The sequence below is a fragment of the Rhodnius prolixus genome, unplaced genomic scaffold (genome assembly GCF_049639745.1).
Source record: "Rhodnius prolixus isolate KJV_2025 unplaced genomic scaffold, Rpr scaffold_7, whole genome shotgun sequence".
Taxonomy (NCBI): domain Eukaryota; kingdom Metazoa; phylum Arthropoda; class Insecta; order Hemiptera; family Reduviidae; genus Rhodnius; species Rhodnius prolixus.
In genome coordinates, this window is record NW_027411582.1 from 15,256,084 (window position 1) to 15,279,989 (window position 23,906).

The 23,906-nt window shown below is 29.8% G+C and overlaps 1 protein-coding gene across 4 annotated transcripts in view; it reads right to left on the reverse strand.

The window, feature by feature from the left end:
• Positions 1-466: 466 nt before the first annotated feature.
• LOC141447056 (neprilysin-1-like) overlaps positions 467-23,906 on the reverse strand; it is a 93,168-nt gene continuing 69,728 nt past the window's right edge. For 2 of the 4 annotated variants that reach the window (XM_074114226.1, XM_074114228.1), the window contains exons 2-15: positions 21,636-21,885; positions 19,786-19,833; positions 17,645-17,806; positions 16,794-16,877; positions 10,874-11,082; positions 10,318-10,500; positions 8,944-9,155; positions 8,648-8,864; positions 8,364-8,546; positions 7,681-7,843; positions 7,472-7,591; positions 7,189-7,385; positions 6,874-7,016; positions 467-5,753 (exon numbers count right to left, since the gene is read on the reverse strand). In XM_074114226.1, coding sequence (XP_073970327.1) covers positions 5,624-5,753; positions 6,874-7,016; positions 7,189-7,385; positions 7,472-7,591; positions 7,681-7,843; positions 8,364-8,546; positions 8,648-8,864; positions 8,944-9,155; positions 10,318-10,500; positions 10,874-11,082; positions 16,794-16,877; positions 17,645-17,806; positions 19,786-19,833; positions 21,636-21,885 — 2,301 coding nt within the window. In that variant the 3' untranslated portion in view covers positions 467-5,623. Of the gene's footprint in view, positions 5,754-6,873; positions 7,063-7,188; positions 7,386-7,471; positions 7,592-7,680; positions 7,844-8,363; positions 8,547-8,647; positions 8,865-8,943; positions 9,156-10,317; positions 10,501-10,873; positions 11,083-16,793; positions 16,878-17,644; positions 17,807-19,785; positions 19,834-21,635; positions 21,886-23,906 lie in introns of those variants that run through there. The other 2 variants (XM_074114227.1, XM_074114230.1) reach the window with 2 other exon arrangements.

Genomic DNA, 23,906 nt, shown 5'->3' on the forward strand with positions numbered 1-23,906 from the left:
CCCAAAAATAAAAATTAATTCAAACACCGCTTGGAATATTTGTCAAAAGGAATGAAGTATTTTTATATGGATAAATAATACTATTATTACACATTAACTAAATTGTTCAAATTTTTTATTAGTTACATATTACAATATGAAAATAAGCTTAATAATATTACAAAACCACATTATTATTAATTTTATTATAGTCATTATTTATTTTTTAATATTTAACTAGTAGTTAAATTACCGTGCTTGTCACAAACATTACTCATAAACTACCCTGCATTAAAAATACATATCACTTTATCATTCAAATTTGCAGTACTAATTTCACTTTTATTGGTTAATATGCATTTCTTTTTGTTTGAAATTTAAATTATAAAGTATAGAGAATGGAAATGAAATTCTCATATACGTATATCATTAGTGTGTTTGTTTAATTAATGATTATGTATGTGTCGTACCTTTTTCACGACTTCAATTTCTATTTTTTTTTTTTTTTTTTTTTACTGAATTCTTATATTTCTATTGATAATATATATACAAATTTTTTAAATATACATATATACGCTTGACATATATTCCTCAAAAATTATTAATCGCGTCCAAGATAATTTGAAATATTGAGAGAAAGAAAATGGTAAAAATAATACTTGTTCATTCCTGAAATCTTTAAAAGGTACATTTGATTAAATTTAACAAGTGAAAAACAAAACTAATTTGTTTAAAGGTAATCTATATTTAAAAAATTAAAATGTAAACAATACATGAATATGTTAGTTTTTAGATCATGTTTGTATTTCACTTACATACCTATTTTAGTTAAAACTACCTAACTAAAATACTTTAGTAAATGTTAAATTGTACATAATAATCCTTTTACTCAAATTTCTATTTACATGGTATCATAAATGGATATTATTTTGTACATAATTTTGAAATTGCATTTTTTTTTTTTTTTTTCTGTAAATGAAAGGAGAACATAATTACAACGAAAAACAGACTGGGACAAATATTTTCTTCTAATTTTAAACGAATTGAATTATATTTTGAATACCTAATTATAAGTATTCAAGAACCTTGTTTAATACTTTTGTTGTATAACAGTTTGGTCATAGAAGTAACTCAACTACAAATTAGATATTACCTAAAACGTCTTGATTGAAAATCCAACCAAGAAATTATTGATAGAGCCTTAATCTCGTCTTTCGCCACCTCGGTGGCATAAAGGGCTTAAGATCCCCAACGTAAGATCTCTAGGCCTATCTTTTTAAAAAAGTTAAACACTCTTTAGAAGTTAAGGATAAGTTGGCTGTTCATCTCTCCCAAATTGAAAAAAAAGATTATTGGAAAGTTAAATCCTATTTAGTTAGTAACAAAGAAATAATTTTGATTCTTATTGTCGACAAGGGTATTTACGATTAAGGAAATATTCCTTCAACTGACATGTTAAGCAGTTCGTTTAATTTGAAATTCCTTATAATAGCAAGAGAATTTTAACTTAAAATTCAGATGCCAATTTAGTATGATGTAATCTACTAACTTGCATCTATTTAAAAACACACAATCTCTTAAGGTTGTTTTTAATTATTGTAAAACAAGTTATACATGTAATAGCCTTATTCCATATGCCATGTCCAATAAAATCAACAAGGTGATTTCATTCATTTTTCTTACTTTTTTTTGGTTAACCAAATAGTTGAATTATGAAACTGTAGTTTCAGTTGTTACCAATCAAACTGTTCGAAGTAAACTATACAAAAGTTATGTTCTAAATTTATGAATATCAAAAATAATTGTTACAAAAAATAATAGTAAAAGCAAAATAAATATGAAGTTTTTAGGTAAAAGGCTGATTTATAGCATTTAGTCTATTCATTTGATTCCATTCTCCTTTTTTTAATTTATTATTTTAGAAAAAATGCAATTTAATAGTTAAAACAAAAATCACGCAAGAAGTATATATAGAATATGATTATTATTTTGTGCATATTCATATTATTTGCATAGTTTAAATATGACTAAAAAACTAAAAAAGTAGAAAATATGTAAGAAAATGGATATGTGCCTTAATATTTTAGTTTAAATACCAGTTTATTTTATTTAAAAAAGTTTTTAACTCTGTTTGTATGCACTTTTACTTCATACATGTATTTATTAGTGTTCCAAGGAAATTTTTTCAAATTTGTATTTATAATAATAATTACATATTTCAAAAAATAAAATTCAATTATTATCTTCAGTGGATTAGGGTACACGAATAGACCAGATTGATGCTGAGAGCTGGTCATTTTTTAATACGCCTAACAGTAGATAATACTTGATCCTAATCAACTTAACGAAATTTGAGCTTACAGTAGAGAGCTACTGAAGCTGTAGATTATTGTATTAAATATACAATTAAGGACTTAACTTCCAGGCATCTGAGTGTGCAGTTTCAATTGTAGGGATACTTTAAAATGTAATTAATTTGACATGGAAAGATTAAACCACAAATGATTAGGAATGAATAAATAAGAAATTATATCTCACATATCAAGAAGTTTTATAAAAATAAGGGTGACAGTAATCTAAAGTTAGCCTAATGTGTCCCATAGTAACGATTGTCTAGCCGTTAATAAAACAGTTCACTAATATTTCAACATAAGACGGATTATTACACAAGTAGCTCTCTGATATTTAATAGTACTCTTTTTCGTGCAGTTTTCAAGAACAACCCTTTCTTATGCAACTGTCCTACCGGAATTTTTCAATTCAATAAACTGGGTTTTCTTACTCACCTATCACATACATGAGATTATTTAAACCCAAATGATATTAAAATATAGTTTAGTATTCCCTGAATTCGGTAACTATGTTTATACATTATGCTGATTTTGGCTTATTTAGTTGTCATACTATTTCTTAGGCAATGATTATTTTGTGTATCTTAAAAGTTTCGCTAACCTTTTCAATTTAATATTTTGTTCAATTAATTTTAAATATATCTTAAATCTGAGTTCTTCGATAAAGACATGGCCACGGTTAATAAAAATCAGTGTCAAACACATCTTTCAACATTTCTTTAAGATAGTTACTGGTAAATTAAAACCATTAACTATTCAGAATTGGCGTTATCTGTGTCGACGGAAAACTGTTCGGAAGCCGGCAATTTGGAAAAAGCTTCGGGTGAAATGAACTCAGATGCTGTCATCGCCCTTAATAATAATAATAAAATATAAATTGGCTTTAGATTCCAACGAGCAATCATTTTCTAGAAGAGTCAACATCTGGCTTTTTCAGTGCACTGCCGGCCTGCGAAAAGTGTTCCTCATGTTACGGACATTCCTCACAACATTGTAAAAAGCTCTTAAAAAAAGGAAAAAATCTGAGTGTAAGTAGCTGGATTTGAATTCAGGATCTCTGCACGTGAAACCACTGAGCTAAGTAATTGTTATTATTTTGACATTAATATAAATTAAAATTAAATCATAATTCATTGCTGGAAATATTTTTGTATAATAAGTTTAACTTGTTTTAAAAAACAAAAGAAGATTTTTGTCGGAAAAAAACTGAAAAACATCTTCTAGTTTTAGTCTTCTTCTTCTAGGTTAGACTTTGGCAGACAAAATATACTGATTTCAGTAATAAAATAAGACTGAATTAGAGTTTTATGCTTTACGCAGCGGAAACTAAATAAATTAAATTATTAAAGTTCTTTTCAAAATTTATCATTATTTATGAAAAATAAATAAAATAAAAATAAGCAAATGGCCTTTTCATCATTTTCTACTATGCTTACAAAAAATCACACTTTAAATTCAATTTAATAACCAAAAATACAATTAGCCTTGACTAAACTAATATGTAACAATTTGATATTTTGCTTAATAAGGAATTTAAATATTTAAAAATCCACCCAAAATAATTTCTTGGGATATTAATTTTTAAATACAAACATTGACTAGCTTTTGAAAGATTTTTTTTCTCTCTTTTCTTTCGTTTTCTACAAATTAATGTTACAATAAGGTTAATAACAATTATTTAATTTTTTTTTTTTCACAGTCTCATCAGGTACATTTAGGACATTGACAGAATGGTAAGGAACTTCAAGGCAAAAGTTTATTACACTACAAATTAAATTATAAACTAGAACAGCCATCAAGCAAAGGAAGAAAAGGTTTTGTAATTAAAAAAAAAATTAACAAAATAACTTAAAAAACAAAAGACAATGCTTAAGTAAAGTAACTTGTTAAAGCAAAATATATTTTGAAGCTCCTTGGTAAACTGCAATTGTGTAAAAATGTATATACAGGATGTCGCAAGTTGAATTTTTAGATTCATTACACTCATCTAGAAAAAGTTAATTTTAATTTTTTGTTTTTTAACTGATAACCATTTTAATTGTTAAAGTGAAGACAAAACTCAGTGAAATCGCGAGTGTAGAGCAAAATTTCTTATTTCAAATGGAAAAAAATGTATATATATTTTTAAAGGGAATACATTGTGATTTAAGTTTTTAGCAGATGTTACATTATTTTATCATAATTTCATAATTACTTCATTTTCATAATTCCATCACAATTTAGCTTAATTTTACACGGATATAGTTCCCTACTTTTCCATTTGAAACAAAAAGTCAGCTATAAGAACTGCACCTTGAGAAGTCCTCAATACATTATTGTTTAAATATTTTCAACTTCATGGATAGATTTAAAACAAAACAATTTTTAAATACGACACCATTTTTTTGAAGCTAGAGTGTCATATTCAAGAGTGCAGCTCTAAAGGAGGTGTTTTCGTGAAATGATGTAAAAAAGTACAGATAATATCTAGCGGATGTTTTTGAGACTAAAGTTCAGCTTATTAAAAGTCAGTAAAAAGTATTCACTTTGTTTCAAGTATCCAAGTTTTTTAAATAACAGAATTAAAGAATTATTGGCACTATCATTCTTTAAATTGTTCCTTTTAAATCAGATCAGATAAATGGAAAGTTAAACAAAATATCTTATACATTAAAATTAAAGATTTAATTACAAGGCAAGAGAGCGCATTTTATGTTCAATTTTTTTTTTTTTAAAGAGGGGACTTTAAATTTAGATGTCAATTAAGCCTGCATTTCTTAAAAGTAAAATAAATGACTAACAGAGATTAAACATTAAAGATCACCTTTTTTTTTTTTAGGAACTAACAAAAGAAAAGATAAAAGCAAGCAAAAAAATCCAAGGATCTGCAAATAATACAAAAGTTTTGTGTAATAAATGAGATTCAATATTTGTTGTTTATAAAAGATCTTAGTTGTTAGCGCTTACACATTATCCCCCCAAAAAATATAGTTAAATATAAGTAAGGAGTTTAATGCAGTAAATACCTCCATAAGGTTGGGATATGTGAGGTTTTTTTAATTTTTATTTTGTTAAAGATTAAAAAACTGCCACGTCCATCTCATTTTTTGATTAATGTGTACAGCCAATTTGATCTTAAAAGTAAGTACACAATGAAAACGTAAATGAGTGCTAAACGAATATAGCAATTTTTAATTAATCGACCATGATGTGGCCACTTTTTTTTTTGAATTGCATGAACCTTCACCAATATTTTGATCTCTATTCTGAAGAGTTTTTAATCAATTTGATGCCAGTTGGCAATTTTAATTACATTACCATACAGAGCATTTACTGGTTGGATTCATTGGTGATCCTGATTGGCATTTGTATGCTCTTGAAAAATCTTCTGAATTTGACAATGGCCCAATTACTCTGATAGGTCCCGGAGAATGGACTGCAGATCTAAAAAATAAATGAATGTAATAAATAAATAAAAGAAATAAATGCAATAAAATAAGAAAAACAACTTTTACATTAAACAGTAAAAGGTGAAGGCAATGCATACTCTAAAATGATTCTATACTCAACGAAAATCTCGCAAAATGTATTAAATAAATAAATTAATTAAAATGGTTGAAATTTCATTTTGTGAGCAACTGACTTCTTCTATATCTTTTTCTTTTTTTGTCGTTAAGAAATTTCAGAGTTTTTAAAATATAGAAAGTCACACATTTAACTAAAGAGAGGAGTAAAGATGGTTAAATTACTGTATGTCCTGGCATACAAAACCTTAAGATTCTACCTGAAAGTATGTAGAGGCATTATCTTGTAAGAGTTCGGAGCGTTGAGATTTGAGAAAGACTATTGAAATGTTTTATATCAGAGTCTTCAGCCATTCAAATTTTATTATAACTAACTGGTAAGTATTTCGTAAATTAACTAACTTAATTTAACTTTTTTTCAATGAACGCTGCTTTTTTCAATGATTTGGAACGAATAGGTTTTACTTCAAGAATGCAAGTTCTGTTAAAATTTAAATAACCAAGCTATAAAAAAGTCAAGAACATTTCTATTTTGAAAAACTAGTTTTTCTGAACTCTCGAGATTTTGAAAGCTTTTTGAACAAAGTAAAATAAGGAATTTATGTAATTTCTGAATGTAGTTAAAGAGTTTGTTTTATCTTTTCAGAAAAACTTTTTGCGTATATAGCTACAAATTGACTTGAGACATTTACAACGGTTAAGATATGTATTTACACCAACAGTACAGGAATTATGGGGCGGTTTTGTAAGTTAATAGAGGATTGGCCCAGTTTAAATGAGCTTCGTTGATAGATAAGTATGTAATCGACTTACGGAATGGTACACCTAAAATATCCTGTTATCTTTAAACATCAATTTCTAGCAAATTATTTTTAATTCATTTTGCTTCAATGAAGAAATATACAATTAAGAATAAACAATGTAACCAATCTATTCATCCCAATTTTTAATAAATACATTTCCAGAAAATCATATTTTTAACATTTAAAAGTTTGTAAATTTCCAGGTTCAAACTTAGAAATTTAAGAAACGTATTATACCTGATCTTGGTAAGGGCATCTTCAGGTCTCATAGTACCGCACCAAATCTGGGCATAATTAAGGAAAAATAATTGATCGTGGTTAAGACTTATTCCTGGCAATAATGGTTCCTCACCGTTACGGCTTACCCATTTCTTATATGCCTGGACATATAAGAAATTTTATTAAATAAATTATATGTTATTACAACTGAAAAAAATATTGTTTATTTGAAATGAGTATGAAGTATTTTTTTTGTTATATTTATCTATTAAATAAATGTTAAACTAGATCTTTATTTGTCATAAAATGTGTTGAAATTATATTACTAATTACTCGATATGATTGTTTGAGGCCTCCATTATCGGCAATATTCTCTCCTTGAGTCATTCTTCCATTGACAAACTGATCTACTTGTTCTAACTTATATCTGTTGTATTGATCAATAAAGCATTGAGCTCTTTCTCGAAATTCTCTTATTGTAGCATTATTCCACCATTGCATCATGTTACCATCTTTATCAAACTGCCGTCCTAATTCATAAAACAATCTTTAATAGATTATTCATTCCAATTTAGCTTTTATTGTTCTTTAAAATTAAGAAAACTATTAAGCCTACCTTTATCATCAAAACCATGAGTAATTTCATGACCAATTACAACACCAATCCCGCCATAATTCAAAGATTTTGGGAAATGCTGGCTATAAAACAGTGGTTGTAATATACCTGCTGGAAAAACTGTTAAAACGAATATTTTTTTTTATTAAAATGTAAACGAAAGTTTATTGTAAAAAAACAATAACAAAAAAAAAATTTAAAGGTCTAACCAATATCATTCTTGTTAGGATTGTAAAAAGCATTTACTATTGCTGGCTCTGTTGACCATTTGTCTTTATTAACCGGTTGTCCCAGCTTTTGTAGATTGTGTAATGCATCATAACGAAATATATTGAATACATTCTCTAAGAACTGGTTTTCAGTAATGTTAAGCTGGAAAAAAAAAAATGGCAGAATATTTTTTTAATTCGCTAGGAAAGAATTCATTTTTCAATAGAGAGTTTTTGAGAAATGTATTTCCGAATATGTATCTTTCGAGGATGAGTGATTTTGATTTTGATGAGAGAAAAAAAAGGAGAGCGTGATTGAGAGATAGAGTTGATTTAATGAGCGAAAAATTGACTAAAAATTTCAACGCTAAATCTTAATTTACTGAATGTTTTTCACTAAAAACAGTTTTATTCTCCAATTAAATATTACTAAAATTACAAAGATCTTTCTTGAATATTTCTTGGAGAAAGTGCTTCTAAAGCATTCTCTAACCGAGTTCTCTACGTCCACCTTAAATCCGGTTTTAAAGATTATGAAATATTTGGAACATTTAGCTTATGTAGAAGTTTTAAAATACGGTATTTCTGTTCTTTTCGGATTATTGTTTGATTTAAATCCATTGAATATAACCTTATTGCGTTCTCATACTTTTAAATTATTTCCAAAAAAAAGTAAACCCTACCAGAGTGTATTCTTTGTTTAGTTCTTCAGGACTTGTTAGTAGATCTGGATATCCAATTCTTTCATTCATGGCGTTTGCTTTTTCTTTAGCCACTCCACGTGTATCATCATCCATCCAGTGGTTTTCTTCTAATAGTTCATTAAATGCTTCTCTAATTGTATGAATCATCGCCAAAGCTGTATCCTGTAAGAATTTAGTTATAGAATTGTATAATCATCACTAATATATTGAAATAAGATGATTGTTAATTTGAGGAATTCAATGAATATGCTGTTCTAAATTACCTTGCTGTTCTGGTTGAAGTTTTTCTTAATGTAAAGTGCACCCACCGCCATACCCATTTTCTTGTTAGTCCATTCTACACATTGACTCCATCTATTTCTTTCAGTTTGAATTCCTTGTAATATCCTTCTAAATTCAGTGTGTTTAGCTTGATATTCGTCTATCATATGAGGTGATACGGACATTACTAATCGCCACAGTACATAATTGTATACAACTCTAAATAACAAAGAAAAATTTTTAATAAAAGTTAATATTCATTTCACCCAAAATTTATAACGTTGTTTATTACAACTACCTCATATCAGTTTCTGCTAATATTCTGCCCATTTGAATAAAATATGGCATTGCATAAGTGACAACTGGTTCATTTTCATCTATGGCTTTATCTAGAAACGTTTTAAGATATTCCAACCAATTGATCTGTGGAACCTGTTTGTGTAATTGGCTTATCGTCATCTTTCTATATATGGCACTAGTGTCATGCCTGTCAGCCTCAGGGAGCGACACCTGCAAAATTACATTCCAAATTTCAATTATTAACTTCTTCATTAACTTATTATTTAGAGTTACTATTCAAGTAGAAAAAAACAAGTTCTTTTTAACGGTTGACTTGTTGTTGTAGTCTAGTTTAACTTTTCAACCTTGAAGCTTTGAATGCCTAAGTATAGGGTGGGGCAAAAGGTATGAACCGGTTTTAAAGGGATGTAAAACAAAAACAATTCAACTTACAGAAACTATGTTTATATTGTTTAATTCAGAATCTAGTTTTTTACATTAAGTTTGAAAGATGATATCACGTAGGTGGCGGCCGTCAGCCGCGATGCACTCTTGAAGGAGAATTCTGAAGTTTTCATCCGCTCTTCTGCACATTTCGATGGGTATTGCCCTAACTTCCTCTCTGATTCTGTCCTTAAGTTCTTCCTGGGTATGTGGACGATGTTAAAAAAGTGACTGTATGGTGTGCAGTATCCCAATTTGGGATTATTGGTCCTTACTTTTTTCGAGGATAATGGGCGAACCGTCACTGACATCGCTGAGCGCTATGTGACAATGTTGGAAGAGTTTTTTTTGAACCTGAGCTGGAAGAATTGAGTGAAGCAACTAATCTGAGAGACATCTGGTTCCAACAGGACCGGGCTACATCCCACACTGCTAGGATTTCAATGGCGAAATTGAGGCAAGTGTTCCCCCCCTCCCAGCGCCTCGTCTCTTTAAGGGGTGACGTGGAGTGGCCTGTGCGCCTCACCAGAATTGAGCATTTGTGATTTTAAACGATTTAAACATCGTCCACATACCCAGGAAGAACTTAAGGGCAGAATCAGAGAGGAAGTTATGGCAATACCCAATCGAAATGTGCAGAAGAGCGGTTGAAAACTTCAGAATTCGCCTTCAAGAGTGCATCGTGGCTGACGGCCGCCACCTACGTGATATCATCTTTCAAACTTAATGTAAAAAAAACTAGATTCTGTACTGAATTAAACAATATAAACATAATTTCTGTAAGTTGAATTGTTTTTGTTTTACATCCCTTTAAAACCGGTTCATACCTTTTGCCCCACCCTGTATAAGTCAAAACATTGGTGTAAAGTATTAACCAATCAACCTTCAAGTAACACTTTTCTATGGCCATGTTCGAAACAAATATATTTCCTTCAAAAATAAAACTTACATTAGCTAATCTCTTCTCAAATTGTATAACTTCCAGTAATTCAGGAGCAGCTGTTGTTGCGTTTGCACCCAGAAGTACAGATATTTCCGTCATATATTTATGGTAGGCAGCCAAATAATCTGATTCAGAACTAGATTTTAGGTAATAATCTCTGGATGGTAATGCAAGACTCATCTGATCCAGCTGTAATTTTGTTTTTATTATTGAAATATAAAACAAGATCATTATTGTTTATTTCGTGTTATTCACACTTACGAAATACCAAAGCAGTCAGTGATCTCATTTATTTAGTATAAGTTTTGGGCCGTTACTTTATCAAACTATTTTGACTTATCTAAGTTATTTTTTATAGCTACAAAAGTGCGCCATTTTGACGAATTTGTCCTGGTATAACAAAGTAAAAAGGGAAACCTATTTGAACCAATTTTTAAATATCTATATAAAATTAAAAATAATATTCATATTCAAATTATTAAATCTTTTATAGTAATGTAGTAGGAATCACAATCACTTAATTGGGATAACTGTAAGATATGTTAATCTTACTTTGTCCCACCTGCACGATGTTGGAAGAAGAATTCTTGTCGTCTGGACCGACCCATTGTTCAACAATAACTCCTTCATTGTAAAGTCCTCTGAGTGTGCCAAGTAGATGTTCTATAGATGTACCTGGTGGCCTCCAAGATGGTCCAACAACTACCGGCCAACCGCCTAATTTGTTTAGTGCAGCTCTTAATGGTGTATCGCCAACTTTACGAATCTGTCCTGGCCAAACAAATCCAAAAAAGAACAAAAATGTAAAGAAAATTGTTCATGGCTTATTTTTAATACTCAATGGTTATTAGAATTCTAGAATTAAACTTCTACATCAAAAAAGTAATCAAGTAGGAATGCATACGTGACCTAAAAATCCAATTTAGTTGTTTTTCATAAAATTAGAACTCAAGTATCCATCACTAAAATATTGTGAGTCAATATCACACAATAATGTTTTTTTAAAAAAATATAATTTTTGTCGATAAAAAGTTGAATTATCAGTACTGGATAACATGTATATTTCACCCTTCATTATACACTTTTTCCCTGACCTCTGACCAATTATGGATTCAGCATAATAAACTATTTCCACGCAATCTCCCGATCAATCTTAAGAAACTTTAAAATGAAAGTAAATTTCTTCATCCGCTTCCCAAAATTTGACGATTTTAGATTTTCAAAACAGCATTGAATTAAAGAAGCAACGCCTAATAGAATTAAAATCATATATATATATATACAGGGTGACCAAAGTTATAAGCTCCACCCACTTTTTTTTTAACTGCGGGAAATTTCGAAAAAATAAAAAACACGTATTTAATCATTTTTAGTCTAGTTTATTTTCGGTGATTGACCCATTTTTTTAAACCCCTGTATCTCGAGATACAGCATCCAACTTTTGTTTTTCAAATGGAACGTTATATTTTTTTTTTGCATATTTTTATAGTATTTGAGCTCCTAAAATAAACAAAAAAAATTTTTTTGAAATCAGTTAGGTTTTTCAAAAGTTATGGTAATTTAAAATATGAAAAATAAATTTCACTTTATTGTCAAAATTACGTTATTTTTTTTAAAGAATCTGTTCAAACTGGGCACAATCAACGGATAGGCAAGCCAAAACTCTGGACTCCTACGCTTTGCTTGTAGCAGCACTTATGGTGGCGAAGTCAAGATCTAGGCAGACTAGAGTTATTCGATGTTTCAGAACATCGACTAAAGCCACGGGATTAAGGATACTGTACACTTTATTTTTTAGGTATCCCCACATTTGATGTGGGCCATTTGATGGGAAAATGAGTCCCTAAGCACTTTTCATGGAAATTTCTGTCCAGGTAACCTCGAACAACTCTCGCATTATGTGCCGGGCAACCAACTTGTTGAAAATACATATCTAACCGACGTTGTAGCGAAACATCTTCAAGCAGAAGTGGCAAAATGTCTCTTAAAAAAAGTTAGATACCTTGCACCAGCTAAGTTCTCTCTGTAGAAAATAAAAAACACGTATTTAATCATTTTTAGTCTAGTTTATTTTCAGTGATTGACCCACTTTTTTAAACCCCTGTATCTCGAGATACAGCATCCAACTTTTGTTTTTCAAATGGAACGTTATATTTTTTTTTGCATATTAAAACTGTCCGGTAGGACAGTTGTATAAGGGTTGATCGTCAAAAAGTGCACGAAAAAGCGTAACATTAAAAAACACCCAACTTTGACAATTTTTTTCTCTTTTTCTATAAAAGATAAAATTCCCAAATTTTCTTTAAAATATAGAGCAAATCCTCCTTTATGACTGTAATTTTTTTGAAACCACCCAGACCTAATAGATTTTGAGAAAAAAGTTGCCGAAAATGAGCAAAAACGGCATTTTCAGAAATTGTTGTTGTTCTTCTTCTTCTTCTTGTTGTTGTTGTTACCTTTTTTGTAAACTACGTAGCGCCTAAACGCGTGAACCGATTTTCATGAATGAGGTGTCATTCGATTCGGAATTTTATGTAGATGTGCCTTTTGGGGGTCTCGACGCTGTACACCGAATGGGAGAGGAGTTAGCCCCCTTTATGTAAGGCCCCCTTCAAAATTATTATTACTAATTACTCTGTAAATCTTAGCCCGATTTTGATAAAATTTGGTAGGATGATGGGGTTAGGGCTCCCCTATGTAACATTAAAGCGACGATCTGCTCTTACACTTGTTAAGGGGAAGTATAACAATCGTTTCAAATTATCGACACGTGAACTGATTTTCATGAATGAAGTGTCATTCGAATCGAAATTTTGTACAGATTTGCACTTTAAAAGTCTCGTCGCTATGCCTCATATGGAGGGGAGTTTGCCCCACCCAAGTAAGGCCGTTTCTAAAACTATTATTACCAATATTTCTATAACGCTTTGTCCGATTTTGATAAAATTTAGCACGAAGAAGTGATTAAAGCTCCTCTACGTGGCTGTGAAGTGCCATCATGCTCTTACACCTACTAAGAGGAAGTACTGCAATCGTTAAAATTATCAATCGGTGAATTTACATTAATGAATTGTCGTTCGATTCAAAATCTTTGCCTCTTTGCTTTTTAGGGAGAAGTACTGTAATCGCCCGTTTATTTTTCTTACTCCTCTTAAAAGGAAGGTCTGAAATCGCAGTTTAAATTTGCTTTTTACGTACAAATACCTTCCTATTTTATTCAAAACGCTTTCTCAAAAAAATTGTTATCTAGGATGGCAACTATAATCATTCTTTATAAAGATCTCTCCAGTGGTAGTTACAGTTCCGACTTAACACCTTTTCAGGATATAATGATAGAATTGCTTATTCCAAATTTTAAACAAATCTGTAAAGCAGATATGTAACTTTGCAAAATAGACAAAAATGAAAATCTATCCAAAAGGTACAAAAATCTCCTTAACAAAAACTTACAGTTTTAAAAGTTAAGTATAAGGGTTGATTAAACGCCAAAAGGTACACAAATCAGCAAGTACCCAACATTTCATTCATGCTTAGTTGATATAATTTAAGTAATTTTGCTGCATTAACTTTTCCTTCACATATAGAGCAAATCCTCCTTTATGACTGTAATTTTTTTGAAACCACCCAGACCTAATAGATTTTGAGAAAAAAGTTGCCGAAAATGAGCAAAAACGGCATTTTCAGAAATTGTTGTTGTTCTTCTTCTTCTTCTTGTTGTTGTTGTTACCTTTTTTGTAAACTACGTAGCGCCTAAACGCGTGAACCGATTTTCATGAATGAGGTGTCATTCGATTCGGAATTTTATGTAGATGTGCCTTTTGGGGGTCTCGACGCTGTACACCGAATGGGAGAGGAGTTAGCCCCCTTTATGTAAGGCCCCCTTCAAAATTATTATTACTAATTACTCTGTAAATCTTAGCCCGATTTTGATAAAATTTGGTAGGATGATGGGGTTAGGGCTCCCCTATGTAACATTAAAGCGACGATCTGCTCTTACACTTGTTAAGGGGAAGTATAACAATCGTTTCAAATTATCGACACGTGAACTGATTTTCATGAATGAAGTGTCATTCGAATCGAAATTTTGTACAGATTTGCACTTTAAAAGTCTCGTCGCTATGCCTCATATGGAGGGGAGTTTGCCCCACCCAAGTAAGGCCGTTTCTAAAACTATTATTACCAATATTTCTATAACGCTTTGTCCGATTTTGATAAAATTTAGCACGAAGAAGTGATTAAAGCTCCTCTACGTGGCTGTGAAGTGCCATCATGCTCTTACACCTACTAAGAGGAAGTACTGCAATCGTTAAAATTATCAATCGGTGAATTTACATTAATGAATTGTCGTTCGATTCAAAATCTTTGCCTCTTTGCTTTTTAGGGAGAAGTACTGTAATCGCCCGTTTATTTTTCTTACTCCTCTTAAAAGGAAGGTCTGAAATCGCAGTTTAAATTTGCTTTTTACGTACAAATACCTTCCTATTTTATTCAAAACGCTTTCTCAAAAAAATTGTTATCTAGGATGGCAACTATAATCATTCTTTATAAAGATCTCTCCAGTGGTAGTTACAGTTCCGACTTAACACCTTTTCAGGATATAATGATAGAATTGCTTATTCCAAATTTTAAACAAATCTGTAAAGCAGATATGTAACTTTGCAAAATAGACAAAAATGAAAATCTATCCAAAAGGTACAAAAATCTCCTTAACAAAAACTTACAGTTTTAAAAGTTAAGTATAAGGGTTGATTAAACGCCAAAAGGTACACAAATCAGCAAGTACCCAACATTTCATTCATGCTTAGTTGATATAATTTAAGTAATTTTGCTGCATTAACTTTTCCTTCACATTTTTTAGAATTTATTAGATATCACAGACCCTTATGCTGGCCAGTTCATTCATAATATTATTTTGTTATAATTATGATAAAATGTATATTATATCCGTTTTTAAATAGGTACTTTATTTTAACTCTATTCCGAATTATTCTTCGGATTTAGCTTTAATTTGCCCTTTATTCTGAGATGTCACATATATATGCAAAAGTAGAAAAAGACAAAGTTAGAGTCGGCTACTGTTTAAATTTGAATCACGGATTTAAAAGAATATTTCAGTGTTGAATTCGTTTTACCGAAATATTCGTGAGCACAAATAACACACAGTTAATAACAAGTAGATTATTCAACAATAATGATTCATTTCTCAATTGTAATTTAATTTAGACCCCCTAATTTTACTTATAGTAAAATACTGGAATAATTAGATGTCCTAAACGTATGCATATCTCATTTAATTTATATTACATGTATACAATATTGTGGAGAGAACACCTAGATTGAGAATGTAATTGAAGAAAACCATATTTGCGATAAAGCCAGATAATTATTACCTTTAATTATAAACCTTTGGCTACTACATAAAATAACAATTACTTCAATCGAAGAATGAACTTAAACAGACGATTTAAAAAAATAAATAAAATAAAATAAATAAATAAAATAAACAAAATCATTGATGTATGTTGATGTAAGCATTTTTTTAAAAAAGTTTTTGAATTTTTTAGCCTCATAATTTTTTTATAATGTTTTCTTTTTAACCTGTAATTAATAGTTTGATTATTATAGATTAATAGATATTAAAGTCAATCTACAGTACTACTTGAACAAATATTTTGTAGATAAATATGGCCAGCATAAGGGTCTGTGACATCTAATAAATTCTAAAAAATGTGAAGGAAAAGTTAATGCAGCAAAATTACTTAAATTATATCAACTAAGCATGAATGAAATGTTGGGTACTTGCTGATTTGTGTACCTTTTGGCGTTTAATCAACCCTTATACTTAACTTTTAAAACTGTAAGTTTTTGTTAAGGAGTTTTTATAGTATTTGGGCCGATTAGGTAATTTCCTAAAACTCCACACCAAACGTTTGTAGAAAAAACAACCTGAACGTCGAATAACTCTAGCCTGCCCGGATCATGACTTCGCCACCATAAGTGCTGCTAAAAGCAAAGCGTGGGAGTCCCAGAGTTTTGGCTTGCCTGTCCGTTGATTGTGCCCAGTTTGAACAGATTCTTTAAAAAAAAATAACGTAGATTTGACAATAAAGTGAAATTTATTTTTCATATTTTAAATTACCATAACTTTTAAAAAACTTGACCGATTTCAAAAAAATTTTTTTTGTTTATTTTAGGAGCTCAAATAATATAAAAAATATGCAAAAAAAAATATAACGTTCCATTTGAAAAACAAAAGTTGGATGCTGTATCTCGAGATACAGGGGTTTAAAAAAATGGGTCAATCACTGAAAATAAACTAGACTAAAAATGATTAAATACGTGTTTTTTATTTTTTCGAAATTTCCCGCCGTTAAAAAAAAGAAGTGGGTGGAGCATATAACTTTGGTCACCCTGTATATAATTATTACATTTTAAAGATGCAAGAGATTTAACAGACTATGTAAATAAACAAAAATACTAACTGATATCCATACAGGTTTTGTAGAACAATTTTGCTTTTTTTGTAGCTGAATGATCTTCGCTGTTGTACGGTTCTTCCAATACCCCTGTAATGTATATATATTCGTATATATGTTATTTAAAAATGGAAAAAAAAGTAATATTAATTTTTCTAAGTGAACATTGCGTCGTGCTATTACAATTTCTCCTTACTTTAAACTCCAAAACGAAGATCGTAAATGGAACCTATTCTTTTGTTTCTACCATTTTGTTTGCTGGAAAAAATGTAATCATTTCACAGAAGTGAAAATATATACTGGAGTTTATTTTTTTAAGAAATGGTTGCAACTAAGTATCCTGCAGCTGGCAGAAACGTGGTCTGTAGGCTTTAGTATACTAAACAGTCAACCGTACAGGATTTAACAATGAAATTGTTAAAGTAGTAAAAAGAAAGGGATTTTAATAAGAAAATGCTCATTTTTGTTTACTTCTCGTTTCAACTAATACTTATTTAAAGGGAACAACAATTATTTACAGATTTGTTTTAAAGGCAATTGCTTGTATTGAGGATGTTTTAATTTCAAGCTTTTAGGTACATTTTATACAATGGTTTGCTGAACAGCTAAATGACAATTTACATATAATTCCTTTAAAACATTCTACTTTATTAACGTTAGATTTAAGTTTATGTTCACATTGGATGATTTAGAAATGTCTTTTACATTGCGGTTACTTATACAAATGGTATACATAATTGTAATTTTTTAATCAGCTCAAATGAATCAAAAACAACTTTATGAAAAAGATAAATGAATAAAACAAAACAAAATTACAAAAAAAAACCCTGGAGTAATACACAACTAATCGTTGTTACCTTTTAGGATTACCTGTAGCTGGTCCGAAAGTACTTCGAACACGCTGATACTACTTCTATCTTCTGGTATTAAATGCATTTTATTCCATGTACCACAGGCGTATTGAAAGAAATCAACACAAGGATCAACACTCTGGTCCATTGCAGATAACAGTGATGCGGCTGAAAAATTAAGGTATAGGTACTTTAGAGATCCTTATTTATTATATATATATATATGTATTATAAATTTGTTATATATAGAACTAGCTAGCTGAAGTATCCAGCGTTTTGCATTAGGTTTTTGAAACGAAAGTAAGTAAATAATTTATACAATGTTTCTTCATTCCCATGAAAACAAATAATATTTCAAATTCAATATTGCTGATATTCAATTCCGTTAGATTTTGCACTTCAATTTAAGCAAGAAAATTCGTGAGATTATTTATTTATCATTAACTTTTTCACTAAAAAATACCTACCGGTTTCTGGACAGTGTTCTCTCGCTATATACAACACTGTCAATGACCAACACTGTACAGGCTAGACAAAAAGTTTTATTTAAGAGCATCAAGAGGTTTCAATCCAGGATCTTCGGCCCATTTTATTATTCTTGTTTGTTCACTATCAAAGTAATAATCTAATACAAAATAACATCAGAATTTGTTATCATTGACTTTACCAACCGTAGCGTTAAAGTAGAAAGGCAAAGTCGTGTTGCTTCATTTAGACACCACAACAGCCGCGCGATTAGAGATGAGGCCCGCAAAAGCTAAGATGAATTGTGGTTGTTTCCTGGGTTCGATTCCCGGTCTCTGGGGCCTTGAATTTTAATTAATAATTAATATGGGAACTTTACAATAAAGAACATTCGCAAGTAGCCCCTTTCCACGATACTTAATTAGGTGTCTTTAAGCCTGCCTAAAAAAAAAATAGTCATTGCTTTTTACCTTACTGCATCAGAGATTTTTTTTTTAACTTAAACGCTCTTAAACATTGAACTTTTTCACTAAAAAATACCTACCGGTTTCTGGACAGTGTTCTCTCGCTATATACAACACTGTCAATGACCAAGACTTTACAGGCTAAGACAAAAAGTTTTATTTAAGAGCATCAAGAGGTTTCAATCCGGGATCTTCGGCCCATTTTATTATTCTTGTTTGCTCACTATCAAAGTAATAATCATAATAACATCAGAATTTGTTGAAAATATCTTGCTTCCAAAACAGTAATAAATAATAAATTATAAAGTATTATATACTAATTAGGTTATAGGTGATAATAAAATTTTTTTTTACTTTTTCTTATTTTGCAAATGGATTTGAGACATTAGTCTAGTATGATAATAAATTCCATCTTCTAGGGCAAGAAGTGGTGAAACTGTTACCATCTGGAGTAAGAAATCTGATTAACTTCACTCTACCACGTTCTCTCTACATCTTGGTTATGGTAAACCATCAACGGTAAACCAGGCTTCTAACCAGAAGCTAATTTATTATGCAATCTCCTAAGCTGAAGCTACTCTAATAACGTCTTTAGCTAAACTCAATTATCTTTAAAATTACTTCAGCGTAAAACTTTATAAAATAAGGGAAATGTTTAAATAAAAATATTTATTTTTATGATATAAAAAATTAAATACATAAACAAATAATCTGAGACAGACATTTGCTTATTGTAATGTTACTTTGTTTAATAATTGACAAAATTGTTTATAAAAAATATCTGTTATGCATTTAAAATAAAAAAAAAAAAAAAAACAGAGAATAAAACAGACTTTCCAGCAGCTTTGATGTCTAACAAAATAAGGCAATCAGAGAATGTAATGGGATTGGAAAAGACTTTGACGTAGAACATCAAAACTCTTTTATTAGGGTGATTTTATACCGCTAACAAACTCTAAATCCCTAAGAGACCACAATAAAGCCTTTAAGTTGTAGGGGATCTGTATGGAAACTTGTCTCTCATACATTTACCATAATCTGTAAGGTATTAACAGATTTTACTAATCAATATTTAACTAAGTAAAATAGCCATTACTGAATATAATTGAGATTTCAATCTCAACATAAATAACTCAAAAGCAGAGCTTAACAATTTGCAATTTAAAAGGTTCAATATTGTTATCACATAAATTAATTTAAAAACAAAATTTGAATTACCTGTTCGCACGCATTGTTCAGTAAGGCATATTCCTGGAGAGTCTCGTTCTGTAAATAAATTTTATTTTATTTTTTAAATTTTAATAATGTTTAAAGCAAAGTAATAAAGATAATTTGGAAAAGATAGTTTTTCTGAAATAAACGTATACTTCTAATCTCTTTCGAAATTAAAACTGACTTTAGTAAATTATATAAATAAATACTATAATTCGTTGTTAAATAAAAATCAATGAAATAAATTAATAATACTACGAAAGTTTTAAATTAATTTTTGTATTAACACTCAATTATTATGCAATCTCCTAAGCTGAAGCTACTCTAATAACGTCTTTAGCTAAACTCAATTATCTTTAAAATTACTTTAGCGTAAAACTTTATAAAATAAGGGAAATGTTTAAATAAAAATATTTATTTTTATGATATAAAAAATTAAATACATAAACAAATAATCTGAGACAGACATTTGCTTATTGTAATGTTACTTTGTTTAATAATTGACAAAATTGTTTATAAAAAATATCTGTTATGCATTTAAAATAAAAATAAAAAAATAAAAAATACAATAATAATTATTGTATTAATACGATATTCAGATTAATTCTCACAATTTTCACACTCAATGCCTTTAGTAACAAATTTATATCAATTTCTGAAGGTTCATTTTCTTAATTTCACTCCATTTTTAGCAGAAAACATTTTTTAAGTTTCAATCAATCTTTTTTAAGTAGCTTGATGTAGTTGTTAAAGAAAAAAATACTTCGTTCTAAGCAATCATAAATTGGTAATTTATTCACTCAATCTCAATTTCAATAAAGAAATTTCTGTAAAGTAAAAATGTTTAAAAATGAAATAGGTAAGTGCCAAAAATAAAATAAAAAATAAAAATTGTATTAAAGAAGTGAAGGTGAAGGTCAAAAGTTATATACGTACACCATAGTTGAATATTCTGGATTAAAAAAATAAATATATCTTATATTCTACCATTTTCAACCTACGCTTTAGCACTTTATTTGATGAAGTTTAAGAACATTTATGACGGTAATGATTGATGGTAAAAATTTTTCTAATCAACAAAAATAAATAAATAAATATATCGAAAAATGTTATTAAATCCTCTCAACCTTCACCTATTGATATTTTTAAAATTTTTATTAATAATTGAAAAAAAAAAACTTGTTTTTTAGTTATTTAGTTTTTTGCAGCATTTTTTTTTTGTAGCAGTCGAATAGAAATGAGCATTCCTTCAAAAAATTAATTTATTTGGATATATACAGTCATGTACTCTCGATTAATAGCGGACGAAGATGACACTTCTGCAGCAGGTACTTCTGCAGCAGGTTATAGCTAACAGAAGCAAACGAACTTAGCGTGAATTGCGGTAAGAATTCTATCAATTTCTTTCAAGTAGTTTTTTTAACTATTTTCTTCCAACTTCTTTTTGTATGTGTTTTTTTATTCAAATCTGCTGGCCTAAACAAAAATGGAAGAAACTATGGTTTTGATTAGGGCTGGTAGATTCCAGTTGTACCACTTTTTTGAGCCTTCTCTAGCCAGGCAGGTCAGTCAGAGCACCTGTAGCTTCAGTAGTTAAGACATATTTTCCTATTGAAACGCAAAATTTTAATGGTTTTTTAAAAAAGATTCACAATTTAACTGACCATTTTATGGGGGGCAATATATGTTTTTATGGTCACAATTTTTCAGTGTCTTTTATAGTCCATTACTTTCAACCAACTTTTTTAATTAGAAGATGCCATCTTTCCTTTCAATACGCCATTACCCTTTTTTTTTTAAATTTAATTTAATTTTCTTTTTTGTACAGAGAAGACAGAAAGGGAGAACTTACTCACCTTCCGAGCATTTTTGTTGCGATAAAAGGATTCCCAAAACTGCAAGTCCTATCACGAGGATGAAGACCACAGTGATAAATACTAAGAGCAACGGATGGGGACTAGATGGCCTGCCACCTCTTGTTAACCACAGAACACCTGTAGTCGAACCACTGCCTAATGGATTCTCTACAACTTCCACTATGTCCCTCTTCGGCCTGCCATTTGCTACACAACCACGAAACTCCTGTCTGGGTAATGGCTCCATTATCTGCAAAGGATAAAAAAAAAAAAGTAAAGTATTTAATATTTATGAATACATTAAGTATATTTAATATTACATAAATACATTCACTTTAACACAATTTCTCATTTTCTTTTTTTTAAAAAAAAGATTTTCTCTCCATTTTATCTTACTTCTCGCGTGAAGATACGTCGATTTGTTGGAGAGGGCGCCTCTGAACTTTTATAAGTGACTGTTCCAATTATCTCGGAACACCCCCGATTATATTATTAGAACTGAATTCGGTATAACTCATGTTTTGCTGCAAATGGTTAAGATTACTGTCGGTTGGATTAAAAATATATTATTTATGGAAAGCACAAGATTGCCGCGTATCTGTTTTTTTAGACTTTTGGAATTGAGTACTGCTCCTGTGAAATATAACTGGTTTCTTCAGTTGAGAGTTTCGTTTTTGTGTTTTGAAGCGTCAGATCTCAATAGACTTTCTGCTGGAGAGATTGTGACAAAACTTCAAACTAATTTGCTCCAGTTGGACAGGCAATCTCTTGAATATTACCGTTTTAGTGATATTTATAATAGCCTACCCCTCTTGGCTGGAGTACCTCAAGAGCATATTAATATTAGACAACCCTTTAAGGTAACTAGATTGATTGCTCAGATGCGAACTTCTAATAAATATTTTATCAAAATATCTTTATAGAAATCCATTCATATCATAAATTGTAAATTGTTGTGTACAGTTTGTGATATGCACGTTGAGGAGGATTTCTAGCATCTGTTTATTGTTTGTCCTCTATATGCCTCAATAAGGATTCATTATTTCAATAGTAATATGCCCTCTGATATACAAAGAGATTTATTAGAATTAATGTATAGTAGCGAGAAAGTAAAATTACTCGTTGTTTATAATTACGTGTTTAATATATTAAAGTTAAGGTCTTTTTTACTAAATGAATAATTTCAGTAGTTAAAGTTTTGTTTTTGTGTTTTACAAAGGTTATAAATATTATCTTACTATTTTTAGTACTTTTTTGTTTGTTTTGTTTTAATTTAATTAATGATATGGTTTCTTATTTTATTTTGTTTTATCAAGTTTGATCATTTAATTTAATTATTATATTATGTATGAAATTTGTTTATTGACACTCCGTTTGTAAAAGGCTTAGGCCTTAAAGACCAATAAATTAATAATAATAATACTTCTCACGTGAGAAAGTGCTCCATTTTGCAAATTTTTTATTTTGAACTTAGAACAACGTAAGGATATAAACGTTTCGAGATTTCCTGTCCACAGTTTTAAGAAATAGGGGTCATTCCATGTCAAATCAACACAAAAAAAGACCATTTTTGACCTCACCATCTCGGATTTATTTGAAATTTGGCACATGTGTACTATTAGTATAGACTTGGAAAAATATGAAATTTTACTGTGATATGTCAACTGGTTTATGAGTTACAGGGCTGTAAAGTTGCCAAAAATGGGCTGAAAAACAGGGAACCCCGTGTTTTTGAATTACTGTAGAAGCTTTCCTAATTGAGCTACAGACTTGAGATTGGTGTCATTTTATAGCATATATAATGCCCTTTCCTGTGATATGCGACACCATATGGGTTAGGATAAATAAAGTTTGTTAAATTTAAATTTTTTAAAAAGTACATATTTTAAAATTTTAAAATTAATTCTATGAATAGCTAGTAGTGTTATGAATCACTGGCCAAAATATTAATTTGGGACGACAATGGCTTCATTGTTAAAAAAATTTAAGACTAAAGCTCCTTTTCATGGAAAATATATTTTAATAAAATTAAAGTAATAAATAATTGTCTGTAAAGAGAGAACACTGTCCGGAGGCCGGCAGTGCACTGAAAAAAGCTCCGGGCGCCAATAACCTTAGATGTTGACGCGCCTTGAATCATTAAAAATAATAATAATAATAACAGTTAACATAAGCAAAATAATCTAACATTTCTTTTTTCAAAACAACACACACTTCGAGCATGGACTTACGAGGGTCGTTTGAAAAGTACGTGCAAAAATAAAAACTACT